General features: G+C 36.0%; 2 protein-coding genes across 2 annotated transcripts in view; both read right to left on the bottom strand.

The window, feature by feature from the left end:
• LOC114352251 (tRNA (adenine(58)-N(1))-methyltransferase catalytic subunit TRMT61A-like) overlaps positions 1 to 7,927 on the bottom strand; it is a 41,632-nt gene extending 33,705 nt beyond the window's left edge. The window contains exons 1-2 of the mRNA XM_028303771.1: positions 7,876 to 7,927; positions 7,594 to 7,763 (exon numbers count right to left, since the gene is read on the bottom strand). Coding sequence (XP_028159572.1) covers positions 7,594 to 7,763; positions 7,876 to 7,927 — 222 coding nt within the window. The remainder of the gene's footprint in view (positions 1 to 7,593; positions 7,764 to 7,875) is intronic.
• LOC114352247 (sex peptide receptor-like) overlaps positions 1 to 20,281 on the bottom strand; it is a 281,000-nt gene that overhangs the window by 173,918 nt on the left and 86,801 nt on the right. The gene's annotated exons all lie outside the window — the stretch shown is intronic.

The following is a 20,281-nucleotide window of genomic DNA, read 5'->3' on the forward strand; positions in this document are numbered from 1 at the left end:
TCATAGCATCTATTTCAACGCTAGCTCTGACATTAGAACACTAGTGCACAGGTTGTACTCGCATCTTTACACCATCATATTGTTCCATTAAAATCTCATAAAATATTTTTTATTAGAAGTTCTACTCTGAACTCTTTAATACATGTTGTCCCGAAGTGGTGGTAGGTATTTGACACGTGTAAAAGCCCTTTTTACCTGACTGCGCCAGAAGAAAGGTAATGTTTTTAGAAGCCTATTTACTTGCAAAAAAATTATGAGTTTTAACAAGAGTCGATTTTTTTTTTCAAATTCAAATCTTTATTGCGTACTAAGTGACAATTATTAGAGAGAACATATAAAAATAAATGATTTTAGCTAAGGATTTTGGGTTAATTGTAATTGAAGCATTGTTTAACAATTTCCTATGGACCTATGGTGGCCATTGTAACCTATTTTTTATTGCCTACGCTTTACTCTCAATTTTAGTATAGTTACTAACACCATGTATAGTTTCCTATACTCCCCATGACAGGCAATTAGCCAGCCCTTATGATTTGTAACTTCGTGCAGCATTAGCTATCGCGGTTCGGGGTTCGATGCCGTATTCGGTTATCAGCCGAGGTGAAAGTTCGGGGGATTTATTTGGGTTGGTTCGATTTTACTAGACTGGAGTATGATTGATACCGTGGGGGAGGTGATATCTGGTTTGGAACCATAAATTGATGGTTATTTATCAATTAGGTTGATATTCTTTGGTGAGAAACAGTACTTTTCAACTAGATTACCTAACTTAATACGAGTATTAACAAAATTATTAGAGAGATTCATGCCCGTTTTCACCATCAGTCCCTAATTTTTAAGTGACACCAATCTATGGTAACACATAGGAATTTTGTTTTCATTGGGGGTACTTAAAAATTAGGGATGTGAAAACGGGCATAAATGTTACTTCAATCTTTTATATCGCGTTATAAGACATTCATTTTCTTCTCTTACGTGCTCTATCTTTATACCAGTCAGTACACATCATCTAACATCATAACATATTACAATCACGAACCAGCGTATAGGTAGTATGTAGTTTCTGATATCTTCCTCTTCTCCAGGGAAGTCAATAAGGGAGAGTTATGTCTCCAGGACAAGAAGACGAATATAATAGCAAACATTTAGGTACTTCTAGTGTTTATTTCAAATTATCTGAATTGAGAATGTTCTCATGCATTATGTACTTGATACGAACGTTGCAATATAATAGGACACTTAGCCCTTACTGCAAAGGCGGATAATTGAGTTACTTGAGTTACATAAGGCCAGAGATTGAGTAATTACGTCGTTTATAATACCTATCTGAGCTATTTTGCTGGCGAAATTACGGAGAGAGCACTTAATAGCTCGCAACTAGTTAGTTCCTTGCAATAGCTAACGATACAATATGGAGGTCAAGCTACAGAATTCACTTGTATAACCTGTAGGAACATGACGTAAGTCATTGGAAAAAAAATTAAAAAGTGTTGCTACTTTTTAAATTTTTTGTCATGAAATAATGAAATAAACCTCGGAAGAAATTATCCATCCCAGAGTGTGAAGTGAAAAGCAAGTCCACCAAGAACAATGGTAAGTAAAACATATTTTCTATTTGGGATAACAGCTGGCGCTGTGCTCCTTTAGCTCGCGCTAACATTTGTTTTTTTCCTGGCTTCATACATATACCTCCTGGAAATGTATGCCCACCCAGGTTCAACTAAGCTTGAATCTCAATAAAAATGATACTATTGCCTGTAAAATAGCTTTCATTTTCCCATGCACACCTCGCTATCGTAGGGTTTGTACACCAGGTAGATAATTCCGTGCTAACTTGGCACAATTTACTTTCACAGCTGCAAAGAGGACTGGGCTTTCAATATTTTTTATTTTGGGCTAATGTGACTGAGTTTCTTGCGCTGCTTCTTCTCAGCACTGGCCCATTTATTGTCCTGAAGCAGTGGTAGGGTTAATACTGGGACGTGTAAAAGTGCTTTTTAAAAGCCTTCTTGCATAAATAAATGAGTTTTATGAGTTTTAATGTGATAAGCTATTACTAAAGTAACCGAGAATTCCAGTGCAGATATCTATTGGAATATTCCTAGCTCTGAATTCTAAAAAAATCATTTATATCCCACGAACAAAGCAATGCATGGAAACCCTATCAATTTTAAAGTCTCGTATCAAAATATTGAATAATATTCACATTTTGGAACTGACATTTCTCCAGATACAGAATCAGAACACGGTGACCCATAGATTTATAGAGTAAACACACACAAGATAGCCCGAGCAAGACAATGGCTAATCATATTGGGGATCAATGTATCAGAAGCCGAAATAGGCAAAGGCACATTTAAGGCGCTGGTAATCTAATGATGGACCTATAATGTACGAGCACAGACTTGGCTTTAGCTAGATTTTAAAAAGGCTCTCAGATTTTCCCACGGCTGCCTAGGGCTTTGTTTGTAGGGATGTGTTGTGGGAATGGAATATCGATAATATTTTGCTTTTATCTATTAATTTTCAGCGTTTATTTGACATCATTTAACTTTATATTTTTAACCTCTTGACTTTTTATACACATCATTATGGGGGTTTGACAGCATTGTTGTGTTCCGACAGTTGAGGATTCCGGTTTCCACCTTCGACCTGATCATCACTTTCCATCAAGTGAGATGCAGGCAAAGACCTTCATTGTTGAGGATAAAAAAAGATTAAGATCATAGGTCATCATCCTTTATATCGCCTCTTAATTTAGGGTTTATCAACTCTTATAATGGTATAGTGGTACCAAGAGAAGAAAAGGTTTTTAAAGGCGGCTTTAGTCTATCACTAGGATTGAATGAGCTTCCATGTATCTCCACCGCTAGCAATCGTGCCACATAAAGAATATCGATAAAAAACCAACACGCATCCCTTAGCTACCGTCCACGAAACGTGACCGCTCGCGACAAACGGCGCGCGTGACGTATCCACCGGCCGATATGTCACCGATATCGACTGACGTCACCCCTTAATGCACTCTATGACGTCACAGCAAGGTACAATATTGCCAAACCACGGATCCTTGCGAAATTGAAAACTTATCATATCGAGGAGTTCAGGCGATACTACCCAGTTTTGGTAGTGGAATGTGAAGTTTATGACGGTGGAAATAGTGTCTGAATTAAAATCATGGAAGGAATATGATCGTATCGAGGGTTCACCGGTGATACGTCAGCTTGCTCTGTATGGTTATTGCAATTTGATCTGACACATTATTGTATCTGCTGGAATACCAATTCGACATCTGCTATATTAGGCTCCAAAGGTGGTAAACTACGTGATAGATAGAGGATCATTACTTTCAATCGACTCTCGCTTTTTACTTGACTCTCTCGATTTACTGTATGTAGGTTATTATTATCAAATAGTAAAACAATAATATCACTCTTCAGTTTTCAAGAGAAAAGGTATAATATCCAAGGTATTCCTCACAGGTAACTAAATAAGATATTTTACTAATAATTACAGTATGTTATTTTGTTTTATTTTCTACCGTCCTCGGCCTTCTTGCCTTTATTAGCCTTGTATATTTTTTCGCGTTAAAAGATAAGGCAGTATCCTAACATTCAATCGTTAACATAAGCTTAATTCGCCATCAAAACACACCAATTAATTCCAATCCCATCGCCCATAACGTCAATGGTGGTTCGCCATACACTTGTGATTTCTGGCCCCATTGAGGCGCATATTGGAGTAGTACGAAAAAGGACAGTTCCCATCTATAAGTTTACAAGTTCAATCAACGTCCATCCGAGATGAACGAGCGCATTGAGTGCAGTCAGCTGTATGTAGGGCTGCCAGATTTATAATTTCTTGAACATTTAAGTAGAGTACAGCATATCTTTAACTATCGTTTAGGAAGGCTTTTAACAAACTAAAACCAGTGTGACAAACTTTTTGAATTTTGATCCAGCATAAGCCAATTACGAGTAAGTCAAAATGTTTATGCAATGTTTGAAATTATAAGCGTCATGGACTGATTTTCAAATTTAGGAAATAAATAAGCACTACATAGTCTGCAGCATACAGCAGTCAGCTGCTGGCTTGTCACTTATAAGGAATTTATATTATTATCTCAATTCTATCGAAATTTGAAATGATACTTTAAAAGATTAATTTTTTAGTTATGAGAATGCAAATTACGACGACAGTTTCATATCTTCGAGGGCAGCAGCTACTTTATTGTTTTTGACACTATCTTAAACAAAAACGAGATTAACGTTGTAGGCAACCCTACCATAAGGGTCCACATATCCGTAAATACCCAATTATCCGTCGGATCAGCTCTATATCCGTGTGTTCGGCCATTCATATCCGATGCGCCATTCACGGTTGAAGGGAAGACGTGTTTGCCCTTTGATTGATACCTTCCATTTGCAACCTTGGTTTTCACCATTCTTGTGGATCACTGCAGAGTTTTAATGAGCAAATAAATAAATATCCTTGGACATTTTACACTGCGCTTCTAGTCCCAAACTAAATGTTGTGAGCATATAATTTTAATTAGACTTAGATATTGCCCCATTATGCTGGTAAAATTTGTATTTATAACAGGGAATATCTTAAAGATTATTTAATTCTATATTTGCCCATTTAGATTTCAAGATGACACAAGTAATGATACGAAGTCAGGAAGAGTCAAACAAGTCTGTTTTATAAAAATAAAAAATTTGAGAGAAAATATCGAGGAAGATTCTTTAAAATCAAAATCACTGGATCAGTATAGAACACAGCAGTTTAATTTCAGAAGAATCTGCAATATCGTCTCATTGAGTAAAAACGGTGAGCTTTTTCTGGAATTTATTAGTCTTACTTTGTAAGACGCTTTCAATTATTTTATTTCATAACTAGCGGCCGCCCGCGACTTCGTACGCGTGGATCTCGTTTTACCCCCCCTTCATCTTTTTTCATACAAATGTTTTTTCCCGCTAACTCCCGTTCCCGTGGGAATTTTGCAATATCCTGTTGTAACTAAGCTTTAAGTTTACTAAGGTACCTGCATGCCAAAATTCAAGCGTCTATCTTACGCGGTTTAGATTTTTCATACAAATGTTTTTTTCCCGCTAACTTCCGTTCCTGTGGGAATTTTGCAATATCCTGTTGTAACTAAGCTTTAAGTTTACTAAGGTACCTGCATGCCAAAATTCAAGCGTCTAACTTAAGCGGTTTAGATTTTTCATACAAATGTTTTTTCCCGCTAACTCCCGGTCCCGTGGGAATTTTGCAATATCCTGTTGTAAATAAGCTTTAAGTTTACTGAGGTACCTGCATGCCAAATTTCAAGTGTCTAACTTAAGCGGTTTAGATTTTTCATACAAAAGGATTTTCCCGCTGATTCCAGTTCCCGTGGGAATTCCTCAGTATCCTATAACCTGCCCAGGAGTATGAAGAATAATTGTACCAAGTTTCGTTAAAATCCGTCAAGTAGTTTTTGTTTCTATAAGGAACATACAGACAGACAGACAGACAGACAGACAGACAGACAGACAGACAGACAAAAATTTTACTGATTGCATTTTTGGCATCAGTATCGATCACTAATCACCCCCTGATAGTTATTCTGAAAATATATTTCATGTACAGGATTGACCTCTCTACAGATTTATTATAAGTACTAGCTAACCCGGCGAACTTCGTACCGCCTTAGCGTAGAGATTTTCTTAATATTTTTTTCCGTAAGAACCATCCTTGGACTTCCACAAACATTTAAAAAAAAGAATTATCGAAATCGGTTCAGCCGTTCACACGTGATGCCGTGACAACGCGAAACGGGTTTCATTTTTATATATATAGATATAGATAAATTGGTCCACTTAACGATATCAAAATAAAATCAATTGGAAGTAGAATTTATTTATTTATTTACTTAGATTTAAACTTATGGTAGAGTTAAACGAATATTTTATTTTATTTATTGAGGTATACCAATAAATATAGCAGTTTTAAAGACTTCAATTGCCTAACTCAATTACCTATCTCACTTATGTAATTAGACTTTTTAGTTGTGAAAATACTTATCTAATCTATATCTAAGAATGCAAGGGCTAGTTTAGTAATTATTTTCATCTACAATAACCCCAGCGTGTGTTTAGACGCCGCTCGCTGTCAATTACCTACTCGTTAGGCTCTGATGGATCCGCGACGCGTCCGCGGGCCTGGCCATAACTTACTAAGTAATAAGAGGTATAGCCGAGGTCATACAGGCTTTAATCCTGGCCTCACATTATCTTTAAAACACCCCGTCCTTTTCCCCAAAGAGACTAGCTCAGTTGTGGGAGCGAGACGTCGAATATTAAGATTCAAAGAGCACCAGAATTGAGACCATCAGCGGTTGAGTTGTTTACGGCAATTTCGTAGTGCTAAAGAAAATGCAATTTTCATACGTGAGCCATCGTTAGAGGTCAGGCACTGTTGGGGTCATGGCGTTTTCTCACTGTGTTTTTCTTTGATGTGTGAAAAATGTTTAGCACTTTCAAACAATCAGAGAATTGCATTCGCTCTGGGCAATGTTTTAGCACAGACAAAAATGTAGGAATGAAACAGTGCTACAGTGGGTTTATAGTGATCCAAAGATTTCTAAGTAACTAGACAAACTAAAGAGTTTTAAAAAAACTCGTAAACAATAAACGTTTTATGTTTTGCTCATTAAACGTTAAATTAAGTGTTACGAGTTTGTCGACAGTGTTCGCGGATTTGCTGTCACATCTTCTCTTTTCTCTCGCTCACAATCGACTAAAATTAAGTTATGATAACAATCACAACCCTAGTGAGCAGTAGGTATCTTAGTTCAGCCGGCCAAGGATGCGCGCCACAGTATAATTTTATCGATAATTTTAGATGACAAATGTATGGTCTAATATTAATATCGTCGTCGTCTAATATCGATAAAATGCTTCGATAAAACGATATAATAGCGCTCATCTTAGGTTAGCTATAACATCTATAACAGTACTACACATGTTGTCCACAGCATGTCTAGTACATATATGTCTATGTGCCGCTCGCATTCTTCGCCGTCAATCTCAGCTCAGCTGCTTTCGGAATTGCCGTTTTCAAGGACCCACCATGAGTGACGTGCGTTTCTTGGCACTTCGTAATTGTTTCAATTTCGCGGGAACTTGTGTTCAATTCTAGGAATGGCTCGTTGTATTTCCATCGAGTAAATTGGAGGTTGGTTTCAGAGAACCATATTTTTTGATTCATACATTTCTTGAGATTTTAAGGTTTTACCATGGCCAGTAATTTTAGTTTTCGAATGAGAAATAAATGGGAACATTTTAGAACTAGGTAAGTTTTTAACAAAATAATATTAAACATTTTTATAACATATGCGGAAAGCTCTCTCATGACTTTTTGCACACAATACATCAATCATAATCTTAGGTATCTTTAAATTTTTGTAGAAAAATGATAAGTGTGTGGGATCAGATCACATCTTAGGCAGTCACTTTTTGTGTAATAATGAATTCAAAGTTAACCAATACTAACTAACCTGGAGAAGAAAATATTGCTAGCTAATAATCTTATTACCTAGCTATAACTTACCTTGTGTCTCAAGAAGGACAAGTCCCTCACAGGCACGGTCCTCCTGGTGACCTTGAGCTCGGTCTGCAGCACTTCCATCGTCGTCAGCTCCTCGAAGCCGTGCTCCTGCAGCGCTGAGCACGTCCGCTGCACTTGCTCTATGCAAGGCGAGAATGAGCAGAATCGACCGCCTGGTGACAAAAAAGATATTAATTTTCTACCATAAAACATTAATAAACATCATCATAATTTCAGTCACAGGACGTCCACTGCTGAACATAAGCCTCCGCCAATGACTCCCACATTGCACGGTTGGTAGCGGCCTGCATCCAGCGCCAGCAACCTCAATAAACATATTTTATAATTATGTATGTACCACTTAATGACTATGGACATGATATGGTGGCTCAAGGTTACCCAAAGGACCATAACGCGTGCTATGCAACGCGTGCCAAGATTATGAAACATGTAAAGTTTGCCTGCACCGACTCCAAAAGTATCAATCATGGTATACCTACATAAATAATAATAATTCGTCCTAATAAATAAGTAGGTAATTAGTAATTATTTTTCTACGTTTTAGTGTAGGTTTTTTGGAGTCGGTTTTTTTTTATAAAATTTTACTTATTTCTTGCTTTTTAGTTAACTAATTATAACCTTGATGTTACCACTGAAGGTAGGCAGTACACTGAGACCAAAAAACATTGGTTCATAATCGGCGGAGATATTGCGTATAAAAAAGTTCATCCCCAATTTTCCACCCTTGGGGGTGAAATATTTTCTTCAAATTCGCATGAAACGACCCTTTTGATAATACCTATTCAATAAAAAAATAATCGATCAAATTGGTTTATAATCGGCGGAGATATTGCGTATAAAAAAGTTCATCCCCAATTTTCCACCCTTGTGGGTTGTTTTTTTTATTATTAAATTTAAATGGGACCACCCTTGAGGTATTACCTATACGCCGAAAAAAGATTTGTTCAAATCGGTTCATAATTGGCGGAGTTATCGCATAACAAACATAGAAAAAAAAAAAACATACGGGTCGAATTGAGAACCTCCTCCTTTTTTGAAGTCGGTTGAAAAATAATGGGCTAAGAGGGGTGACGTACCTATTTGATCATAATTTTTGTAACAGGCAACATGAATGAAAAACCTGTCGACAGACGTAGCACGTATCTTACTTGAAGTTAACAGCGTTTAAAGTTACCTATTCCAAAATACAATGCAGTTACTCGTTAGAAAGAGATAGCTAGAGAGATTATGGATTTTGACACCTGTCTTACGAATTGGGTTATATTTTACAGGGTATGAATGCAACAATGTTGTAAGTATATTTCAGTTAGCGCAGATTTGCAATACAATGACACCAAGACCCAGAATCGATTAAACTTTGAATAGCAATTAGCCGTCAGAATGTTAAGAATAACCAGACTGTCAGAAGAGTTAGGCCCGGTTCCACCAGGGCGGAGCAGAGAAGATAAGTGTTTTTATTAACCAATCGGAATTCATTATTTCTACATCTCCACTACGCTCCGCTTCGGTGGAAGTGGATCGAGCGGAAAAGAGAAAAGAAGTGACTAGTTTATTTTTTATCCACAACGAGGAAGCTCTTGGCCTGTATCTACCTGATGATAAGTGATGATCAGGCCGAAGGTGGAAGCGAGCTTCACCCGGAAGCCTCAAGCACGGAGGAACTGGCTATCTTACCTCTAACTGCCGGAACACAACAATGCTGTTAACATTGTTGTTATAGCGACAGACTTGGGTAAGATGGTGGTAGCTATCCAGCCGTCATTAATTACTATAGAATTTGATATCGGATCTGTGCAGAACGGTGCGGTGTTCTATAGACAGCAATAGACTGACAGCTTACGCATCTCCTCTCCGCTATTCTCCGCTTCGCATTAGTGGAAATAGCCTGCCAGCTTCGCTACACATCTCCTCTCGTCTCCGCTCCGCTCCGCTTTGGTGGAATCCGGTCCTTAAAGTAAGTCTAGATCTGCTGTAAAACCATTGATAAGCGTCTAGAATGTAAATGCAACAATAGGAGGCAATAGGTTAAGGCATACATCGCCCCGACGCCAAATTGGGATGGGATTGCTTCTTTGTATGTGAAAAGGCACAATAAAGGCTGGACTGTATGGTTTTCTTAATGGTACAGAAGAAATATCAGTGCTAATAATAGTTCGGGGCACGCTTATGGATTATTTTGATTCTGACTTGATTTGTTTACGTTATTTTAACAATAATAAGGCTTTCTTTATAAAGTAATAATGTGCCCATTTATACTGTAGAGTGTAATTATCAGATTTTTTTTAGTGAAAGCCACCATAGTAAAAGCTCTACATATACCCAATAGGGGGTTTTATTTAGTCATTAGCGCAATATCGATTTTTTTTCATTTATTTTATCTTGCTGTTGGGAGTGTTTATTTTTTTCATACCTCAAATTGAATATTTATTTCCACAATTTTGCTCAGCCTTGGGAGTGTAAGTTTGACCATTCAAGTTTCACATTATCTTAGAAATGAAAAACTTGATAATTTATGTAAGCCATAGCTGTAACCGTGGTCTGTATAGCTTAGCAAATAATAAGTTATAACTATCATTAAGTCTTTATGATCCTTCAGATAAGGCGAGCCATATTTAATACTTTACTTAACGTATCACATCTTAATCATATAAATATTGTAGAACATTAACGTAAGATTATAATTATAGTTCTGTCTATATTTATTGGTGGGAGCCAGTGGACCTTATTCTAATTATATTTTTTCGTGTTCTAATGTTGCCTTCAGATCGTGTCAAAGATATGTAATCAAATATATGGTAATCAGTGATTAATTGAGTTCTATCAGGAACTGGCTGGCAAAATAGTTTAACGCCCGTATTCACAAACAATGCTTGCTTAAGGCGATTAGAGTCCTCAATGACCTTGGGCGTTTGACCTTCACGCCGCGAGCAACACCCGCGCACCCCGCACCAAAAACTCCGATTTGACACCGATCAAAAATACACGGGCATAGGTAGATTAATAAAACGGATTTTTTTGCTTGACGTAATTTGAAAGAGAATAAAAAATAAAAATGAAACTGAAAGCTTCAGGGTCTAAGGTGGCCTACAGAACAACAAGCATATAAATGACTAAAGTACCTACCTACCTATTATTCGTACGAGAACGACTGGTAGGCACTAGAATTCTTTACTCATGTGAATGCAATGTGATGTTTCGCACCAATATTAGTCACATTACTTATAAAATTATAGCTATCGGGTTATCAGTGTTATGATAATCACATTCGAGTGGTATATCGGTATAATAACTCGAACGCGATAAGCTGTCTTTTCAATAAAACATACTAAAGTTTCTGGAAAGCGATTAGATCACCGATCACGCGCATAGTGCAATCGCTCGACTTTTGGAAAATTTTCGCGCAAATCAGGGACGCGTCGATAAAAAATTAAGTATTAAAGAATAAGAAAACATTCTTAAAAACTATTGGCAAGTAAGCCTACATTAATTTACCTACATTTATTTTTATCTAATGGCGCACGTTTGCGTGTTTTAGGATACAATATCAGACACAGCGGGGAAATAGGGATTTAGGAATTCATTATATGTACCTATTTATAAATCACCTTCTATTATTTATAATTTTTCGACTGAATCGTGTAATGTCAATGTCGGGAGATTATCTCTAGAAAGATTGTTAGATTTACACCCGACAAAGATGAATCTTTATCAAATTATCGGATTCTGTCTTTTTAAATGTTTTAGAGATCACGTAGTGATGATTAAAAATGACTATAATAATATCATTGATATCTCTATCTCTGCTTTAAGCTTAACTGACTATTGTCAAGCATAACAACAATTATTAAGGATACTTACACAAATAATATATGCCTGCCTACCTACCTAAGTATGTATTAATTATTATTATTAGTTTAATCAAAACAGACTAATTTAATTTTGTAATAATAAAAACAAATCATTGTTTCTTTAGGTATAATTGATTATTTAGAACAGTGGCTTAATTTGCAAGGCTTTACAACGAGATTAGTCAGAATTCAGAAGTATTTATGACAAAGAAACAACCAAGCGTTAGTCACCGTTCGGCAAAAATTACATCAAAATAAACTGCAAATATCAGGGTGATGGAGTCACCGAGTTCGGTAAGCAGACAAAAACAATAAGTTTTTATAATTATTCATTAGCAATTCTTTTTACTTAATTGCAGAAATTAGGAAAACGTTTTTGGAGGGAATTATCTTTTTTGTTTCCATTTTCTCACTTCAAAATTCCAGCACATTTTTGTTCTTAAGTAGAAATTGAGTTTTAGACTCGTCCCTAAATGGTCACGTTTTCGCAGCGTCAATTTATTTAGAAGTATTTCTCATACCATATACATTAATTATATCCCTAAGGCTATTGTTATGTTTGTCATGCTTCAATCATTAGTCGATAAAATTAAACTTTATCTCAGTCTAGTAGTTTAGCATCGCAAACGCAATCAACTATGCGACCAACGCCACTGAAAAGTAAGTATTTTTTCCTTCAGGTTTTTCAAAATACTCAGTGAGTAAGAAGTAAGAACTAGATCGGTACGCGAATTATTCAATCGTCTAAGTAGTTATAACTAAACATGCATAACATAAAGTGAATGCATTATTACAAACATGTAAATAGAAAACGTTTGTGTACCATAAATAGAAAATTCTAATTTTAATAAACATTTTGTGTTGTATAATAACAAACAGTACTGTATGTATTGCATTAACAAGTTACTTTCTACTGATAAATAAATTAAAATATTTAAAAATAAACTAATGTAAGCAATTATGTAGAGCCTGTAGAGCCCTTCCTAAGCTCTGAAACGCTAGAGCACCTACGCAAGGATTGCTCTAAATGAAAAACATCAATGGAATATTTATAAAGCTTGCCTTTGAATTATAATACTTATTACTAGACATTATTATGGATTCTAATTATCAACTGCTCTTGAACAGTAGGTACCTACCAATGCTTTAAATACATTCGCTATGGATGTAAACCAATAAGTATTGGATAAGTACCTAAATGAATTAAAAATTGAGAATATTAACAGGGAAGTTTCGATTCATAGAGTCAAACCATGAACGAAAATGGCACGTTGGAAAAATTTCAATGAAAATAATTACACTAATCTCTGAAAAAAGGCCTATTTAACTTTTTTTATGTGACAGGAGGCAAACGAGCAGACGGATCACCTCATGGTAAGTGATTACCGTCGCCCATAGACACCCGCAGACCCAGGGGCGACTTGAAACTAGCGTCTACAAATATAAGTATTTTTCACCAAACAACTACTTATAATAATTATCCTGAAAAACACGAGTGCTTCAAAATTAGAGCTTCTTATTTCAGGAGAAAATTATCTTCTGCAGTAGCAGTAGCTAAGTACCTACTACATAACTATTGTTTTTCATCTACGAAAAGACAGCTTCTAACAACAAATAAAGTATCAATATCGTTTGTTTATGCTAGCAGCACGTGTCTCGATTGGCTGGGTGTTTAAAAATCTTGAAATAAACGAGTGCTTCGAAATTAAGAGATTTTTTTCAGGAGAAAATATAATGTTGTGTAGTAAAGTAGGTAGGTACTTAACCTCGCTAACTATTGTTTTTCATCTACTAAAGGACAGCTTCTAACAACAAATAAAGTATCAATATCGTTTGTTTATGCTAGCAGCACGTGTACCGCTTGGCCGGGTGTTGGCGCCAGTGTTTTGTATTGTTTTTCTTCCCGAAACGGCATTGAGTCGCTAAGGGTAATGAGTAATGGTTTAAATAAAGTAATGCACTTTGTACTCGAGTTTAATGTTGCATCTTCGGTTTGGTTTAGACGTTTTATGGCGCTGGGAAGTGATACTGTGCTTTGATGTGTAACAATTCGTTGGCGGTTCGGTATTCGACTTTAGATTTATACTAAGAGATTAATCCAATTCGTTAATTAACTTTTTATTAAACTTCTACAATTTCTGTTCACAAAAGTGTGCATCTTACAAAACTAACGGTTTCAGTAAATAAAGTGGGCTGTGTGAACCAAATTAATACTTTTAAAACGAATTTAATGTAGTTTCTATTAAAAATTAACTTTACATAAATAACTTTCTAACTATTGTAAATAGAAGTTTAGAGTCAAAAAGTAATAGTAAAAATGACCCCCACTATGCGCCAATTCGATTTGATCCTCACTTCCAGGCACAACCTGTACCTACCTGCACCACTTTTTTTGCTGTAAACAATGATTCAGGAAACTCATTCAACGGTCATTCTCCGGATCTGGATTATTTTGTTGATTACCCCGACCTTTTTTATTTTTTAATTTAGAGTAAGTTTAGGTAAAACATTTCAAAATAGACATTATTATGAGCATATTTTTNAACTAGTTTTAAGACCACTATGTTTACCCAAAATTGTGCAAATAAATATTTGAATTTGAATTTGAATTAAGGTAAAAGTCTTATGTCATTAATTAATACTGTGAACTGTCAAAACGTGAATCTAAAGGATTAATTTTTTTCGAAAGTGAAAATTATTAATAACTAGCGGAAGTTTTACTGAAGTTTCGAGTTTTATTTGGGTTTTCCCGGAAATTATTGGATTTTTTCTCGCCGTAAGAACCATCCTTGGACTTCAAACATTAAAAAAAAGAATTGGTAAAATTGGTCCAGGCGTTGTTGAGTTATGCGCTTACCAACACATTTGAATCATAAATGATTCATTTTTACCCGACTACGGCAAAGCAAAAGGAGGGAAATGATTTTGACAGGCTATGTATGTATGTATGTATGTTCATCTGTTTCCTCGTAACTTCTAAAATAATTATCAGAATTCAACAAATGACATATCATTAGAAGCGTCTTAATTGTCCGCTGATTATAGGCTATATGGGGTTTCACAAAATGTAATGTGGCGCCCTCTAGCGGACAAAACATACAGAGTAAAAAAATATAGTTAAGATAAACATGCCGTATTTGGTATTATTTGAAAGCGCTTTACTTGTACATTTTATATATATTACTAGCATTTGCTTGTGACTTTACCTGTATTCATGGGCTGATTGCATATAATTCACATCTTTTCGGTCATAGCTTTTTTACTACTTATTATTTCATCAATTTACCTTTTGTTAATATTATGCGCCACATACACTTTAACACCAAAATACAAATAATAAAAAGTAAAAAAACTAAAACCCAACTACGACAAAACGACGCTGAAAAAGTATAAAACAAGATTTTCAGAATACTGAACTCATGGACCTATAAAAAAAGGCGGACGGAACTCGCGCTACAACAAAACTGTGACGCAAAATTTTGGCGTTTGTCTATTGTGTGAGTGAATTTAGGGATGNGCTTAATGTATTAAAAAAAATAGAAAATAATTATGATGGGTTAATGTTTTTGGGCGGTTTTTTAGGCGGTTTCTGACAATGTCCTTTAGCACTTCTACCTACTTTTTCAGAATTTATGACATTTATCTCTATTTTCAACTTGCTAGTATTCTTCAGAAGGTAAATAAAATCCACACAACCAGTAAATGGATTATACTTAATAGAAAAGTTTTTTAGAAAATATCATGCATAGATTTATTCGCAGATCTCAATGAAAGCGGCCTGCTGGGACGTCAGGACAGATTGATCGGGCACGGGCTGATGATTGATGATGCCACCAGTTTGCTGGTTAGAGCCCGCATTGATGATAAAATAACGAGGAAACTTCGAATCGATGCAAATAGATGACGGTGTACGCACTACAGGTTATAAATTATGAAGCTTGCTATTGCTTCAACAAACATAATGGTCTGCTTATGGCACAATGGTTTATATGTAGTTGCGGATGCTTATATTAAAACTTTGGCGGTCAAGCTGAAGATCCTGGCTACACAGGAGTTGCAGCGGTGGGAACGAGGGGTAGGAATAGTCCCGTTATACTAAAACTTTTATTATATTTGTCTAAATAACAATAGTGCCTGGACAAACCTCAAGAGGATTTAAGACACTACCGTCAAAGATGTAGTAACTGTTAATATATGTAATAAATAAATAAAATTTTGCTTTGACAAACTTATGTTCAATTGTGTCAGAAGAAGGGTAAAAGCATGATCTATTTTTATTTATAACTAGCTGACCCGGCGAACTTCGTACCGCCTTAGCGTAGAGATTTTCTTAATATTTTTTTCCGTAAGAACCATCCTTGGACTTCCACAAACATTTAAAAAAAAGAATTATCGAAATCGGTTCAGCCGTTCACACGTGATGCCGTGACAACGCGAAACGGGTTTCATTTTTATATATATAGACTAATGGGTGTGACTGAGTCCATAAATCCTATTATCTTATGTGCCAAAAAGTGTAAAAATCTCTCCATATTGTAGCAGAACGCTAATCGCCTACTTTAACTCACGCTCGGCGGATATTCTAACTGAGAATTTAGGTCGACGAAATTCCGCGACGTTTTTGTACGAGCAGTTGAAGCAACTTTGTCCGACACTCTTTGTTCGTTTTCCCAAATACTCCTACATGCTTACAGAAAATGTGACAGCCTTAATACACGTATTAAGCCTATTATAGATGCCGGTGGTTTTGCTCGCATGGATTGCCTTTCAGTCCACTCAAATCTGATCAATAACGTTTAGAAAAATATATCAGAAAGTGACTTTTGTTCTTAGTAACTGAATGAATCAGAGTTTTGTACTTAATTGTTTTAAGATTCCATATTCACTGACATTTTTGTTTGAGCTTGTAGTCTGTGAGTAATGTATTATTTACTTTCCATGTTTCAGATATTGATATCGGATAAACTGAAGCCATTGAGTAAGAAGGTGCTATCTACTACTATGTCGCAGAATTTTCTGACGTAGATTGATACGTCACAGTAATACATCTACTGCACATTCAACACTCACTGAGACGTCAGTGAAGGCACGTCGCGGGCGCGTGCCTATAACCAAGCAAGCTCGGGGCAAAGTAGATCTTAACCCTGCACTACTTCACCCGGGCAATGTAGACCTTAACCCTGCACTACGTCGCCCGCAGCCTCATTATGCCGTATAAATGCGCGACTAATTAGTTTGCTGACGTAGATTAATGCGTTCGCGCTCTGCTGGTGGCGTTTCGTAGGATACAAGCTCAAAGCGCATAGTAACACGGTAAAGTCTACAAGCCCATTCATGAACTGACGTTATACTTATGTCGCTAAAGGACTGCAAGGCTAAAGCTGCAGTTGCAGGTTCGATTCCCGTTGAGAGGATATGTTAGCGTTATGAATATACGAGCAGTACGAGCATACGTATAGAGCGTGTAGGTAAAACGAATTCACTTAGTAGGTACTATTCAATAAATGAAAACGTAATGATTAAAACTTAAGACATAAACAAAACAAAAAGTCATAAAGTCTAGTAAAAGTTGTCTAGTAGGTAAGTACGTGTAAAAGCGTGTTATAAGTAGTCAATATAAATTATTATTTTAACACTGACCTTTGACAGCATTTCTCTGTTGAAGATTTCAGCAGGACTTTCAGGAATCCTCGCGGCCTGCTCCTGTAATAAAAAAGTATACATATATATATAGGTTAATACCTACTCTGAAAAAATACTAAGAAAATAAATGTATTGTTTTTTTTTAATCAGAATAAAGCTAAGCTAGTTAGATTTTTTTTATCTTTGAATTAAAAAAAGTGACAGTAAGACAACAAACACATTTTTTTTCTTCCATTTTCAGTTGAAAATATGTTTGTTTAGCATGGGAGAAGTTGGGAACAACTCATCAAAATTTATAATTTGGCAAAGTTCCAACACAATTTGGGAGAGTTCCACCATAACATAACCATAGTTCGAAATGTCTAATAAGTTAAATCCAATTCGGTGCGCGTGAAAATATATTGTCTCTTAGCTTTGGACGATGTAGACACTAGACATACCTATATACCCTATTCACCACATACTAAGATATCTCACTAATAAAATCAAACTTGGAAATGTAAAATACATTTGGATGTAGGCAGTTGGTACCTAAGCATTCCAATAATTTCCTCACACTTTATTAAATTAATTTATAGACTGCCTACCATAACTGGATAATTTGCACACATGATACTGCACATTAAATATGAGTTTATTAGAAACTGTCTAGATCTTCTAATGACTTGGACATTATACTCTACATTAATATCAGTGTTGTCATTAATACAGTTTAACAGCATGTAAAACACAACCTCATTTACGAACTGATAATATGCTTGATATTTTCCGACCGACCAAAATTTTCATATTTTCAGAACAGCCAACTATTCCCACGTTATTGGACAACGATTAACAAATGCCCAATAAAATTATACCTCTCCAAACATAACTAAAAGACGTTTACACCGTTTCCGAGTCATTAACCGAGTCGCCGGAGACTTATAGCCGCGGGAATTTGTCGCCAGTCGGCCATTAATCTCCGTCCAGATCTGAGATGTTACGACGAGTCTTTAAATGGTACTATCTTATCAGACGCTCTCCCAGGAGCAAAGGTGCGAGAGATTTGCAATTACAGTTGAGCTTTTACAGGTTGACAAAAAGGCCCTTAGGCTACCCCATTCATTCGCGGAGCTTACAGAAATTAGATTTTTCATTTGCTGGAAAAAATAAAATATATCTTATTTATTTAGTTCAGGTATAATATAAGTAAATGCATTCGAGCGCGCGAAACTCTAGAAATTAATGTTTATTGGACTCATAAGTCCATAAATTCCCTATCACACTAAATATGTGAGAAACAAGCCGTTCTTTTAATTTAGGCTGAAAATTTTCCTTTGTAACAATTTCAATTCCACAGGTTGTAAATTAATAAATAAATAATAATAAATAAATATCCTTGGACATTTTACACTACGCCGCTAGCCCCAAACTAAGCAAAGCTTGTACTATGGGTACTAGACAACGGATATAAACATACTTAAATACTTTTTTTTTTGTAAATACATACATATTATACATAGAAAACACCCAGTCCAATACAAACAAATATGTTCATGCACACAAATGTTTGTACTGTGCGGGAATCGAACCCGCAACCTCCGGAATAGTAGTCCGATTCGAACCACTACACCAAACGGCCAAATTGATAGCTTACTTGTATTGAAATCATTTTTACGTACGCTTTTGTAAGAAGGAGGTTATAACAGTAAGGAATGATGTTTTACACACGAATATATTTCACAAAAAATGTGAAATAATTCCCAGAAATGGCTGAGAAAGATTGACGGTCATTCTTTCACCCCAGCTCGAGCACTGATCCGCTTTTGACCTTAATTTTGACCAGGGAGTCAAACCACACGTGCGGAAGACAGCGCGGCCATCCATACGTCGCAGGTAGGTTTGATTTTGTCTACCTATCTTAGTTTCACCTCGGCCCGTATCTGGATGAATGCGTATGACATTAGGCTTCGGGTTCGTTTGCTGCATTGACCTGACTTTTATGTGTGACAGACAGACCTAGCGATAAATAATTTAGTGTTAGTCTTGATTATAAGAGCTAAATGTAAGTATAGCATCCTAGCACATAAATAAATTCGTTTTCTTAGAAGTAATGCTCAATTGAAACGAATTCAACGAAATGGAAGTTGACACATCGCGATTGGAGAATGCTTGTGCCTCAGTAGAACCATGTCGTTTAAGGTATACCTATCTATAGGTACTGAGCAAGACAAAAGAAGTACCAATGCAGATAAGCGTGACCAAAATTCGACCAAAGAAAGTTTCATCATCAATTTCATAGAAATAAACTATAGATGTAATCTCACTTCAAACTTCAACGCGAGCTTCTTAGGAATTCATTTGCGACGGTATGTTCGGCGCCGCCTATTCTCGTAAGTAACTCGCTTCCCAATTTATTTCATCTGCAGGAGTGCAACTTTCGATTCGAACTATCGCAGAATTCGAAATGAGCAGTAAACTACGAAAGAGATGTAAGACTAGATCGTAACATCTCTTGTCTACAAGTACTTTCATAGGATTACTAATGTTTGGCCAAAAAACGTTTCCCAAATTAACACATCGCAAACAACGTTTCGCAAATTTTCATTTGGCAAATTCTCACTTGGCAAAGCTACTTATTGCAAACTTTTAATTCGCAAATGTTTTTTTTTGCATATTATTGTTTAGCAAATTATTGTTTGGCAAAGCATGGTTTGCCAAATGTTTCATTAGGCAAAAATATTTCACGATAAACTATTTACAAAATAATTTGATTGGTGCATAGAATGGTATACAAATAAGCTTGTGGTTATTATTTTGTTTAGTGGGGAGTTAATATAAAATTTGTTGTACATTAATTTCCTTATTTCATTCTTTGTATCGAAATTTCCAAATGATTCAATAACAATAGAGGTGATTCTAGCGCTCGGCGGCCGCTGCCGCCGCACGCTTCGCTCGCCTTCGCGCATTAAGGGTCACTGTTCTAACCTAACCTAACCTACTATTTTCTTCAATACCTACTTTTTGCAACCATACTATTTTCTGTAATGTTTTACATAAAATTAAAACCATNTCTGTGACTGAACTGAACAAAGTTGCTAATGTACTTAGTTGCATAGTAATTTTCATGACATGTTTGGAAAGGCGTAGTCACACGTTACATATATACCTACCTACCGTAGCACTTTGACAACGTGTGA

Source organism: Ostrinia furnacalis, unplaced genomic scaffold (assembly GCF_004193835.3).
Source record: "Ostrinia furnacalis isolate ACB-3 unplaced genomic scaffold, ASM419383v2 OfSCF1299, whole genome shotgun sequence".
NCBI classification, from domain to species: Eukaryota; Metazoa; Arthropoda; class Insecta; order Lepidoptera; family Crambidae; genus Ostrinia; species Ostrinia furnacalis.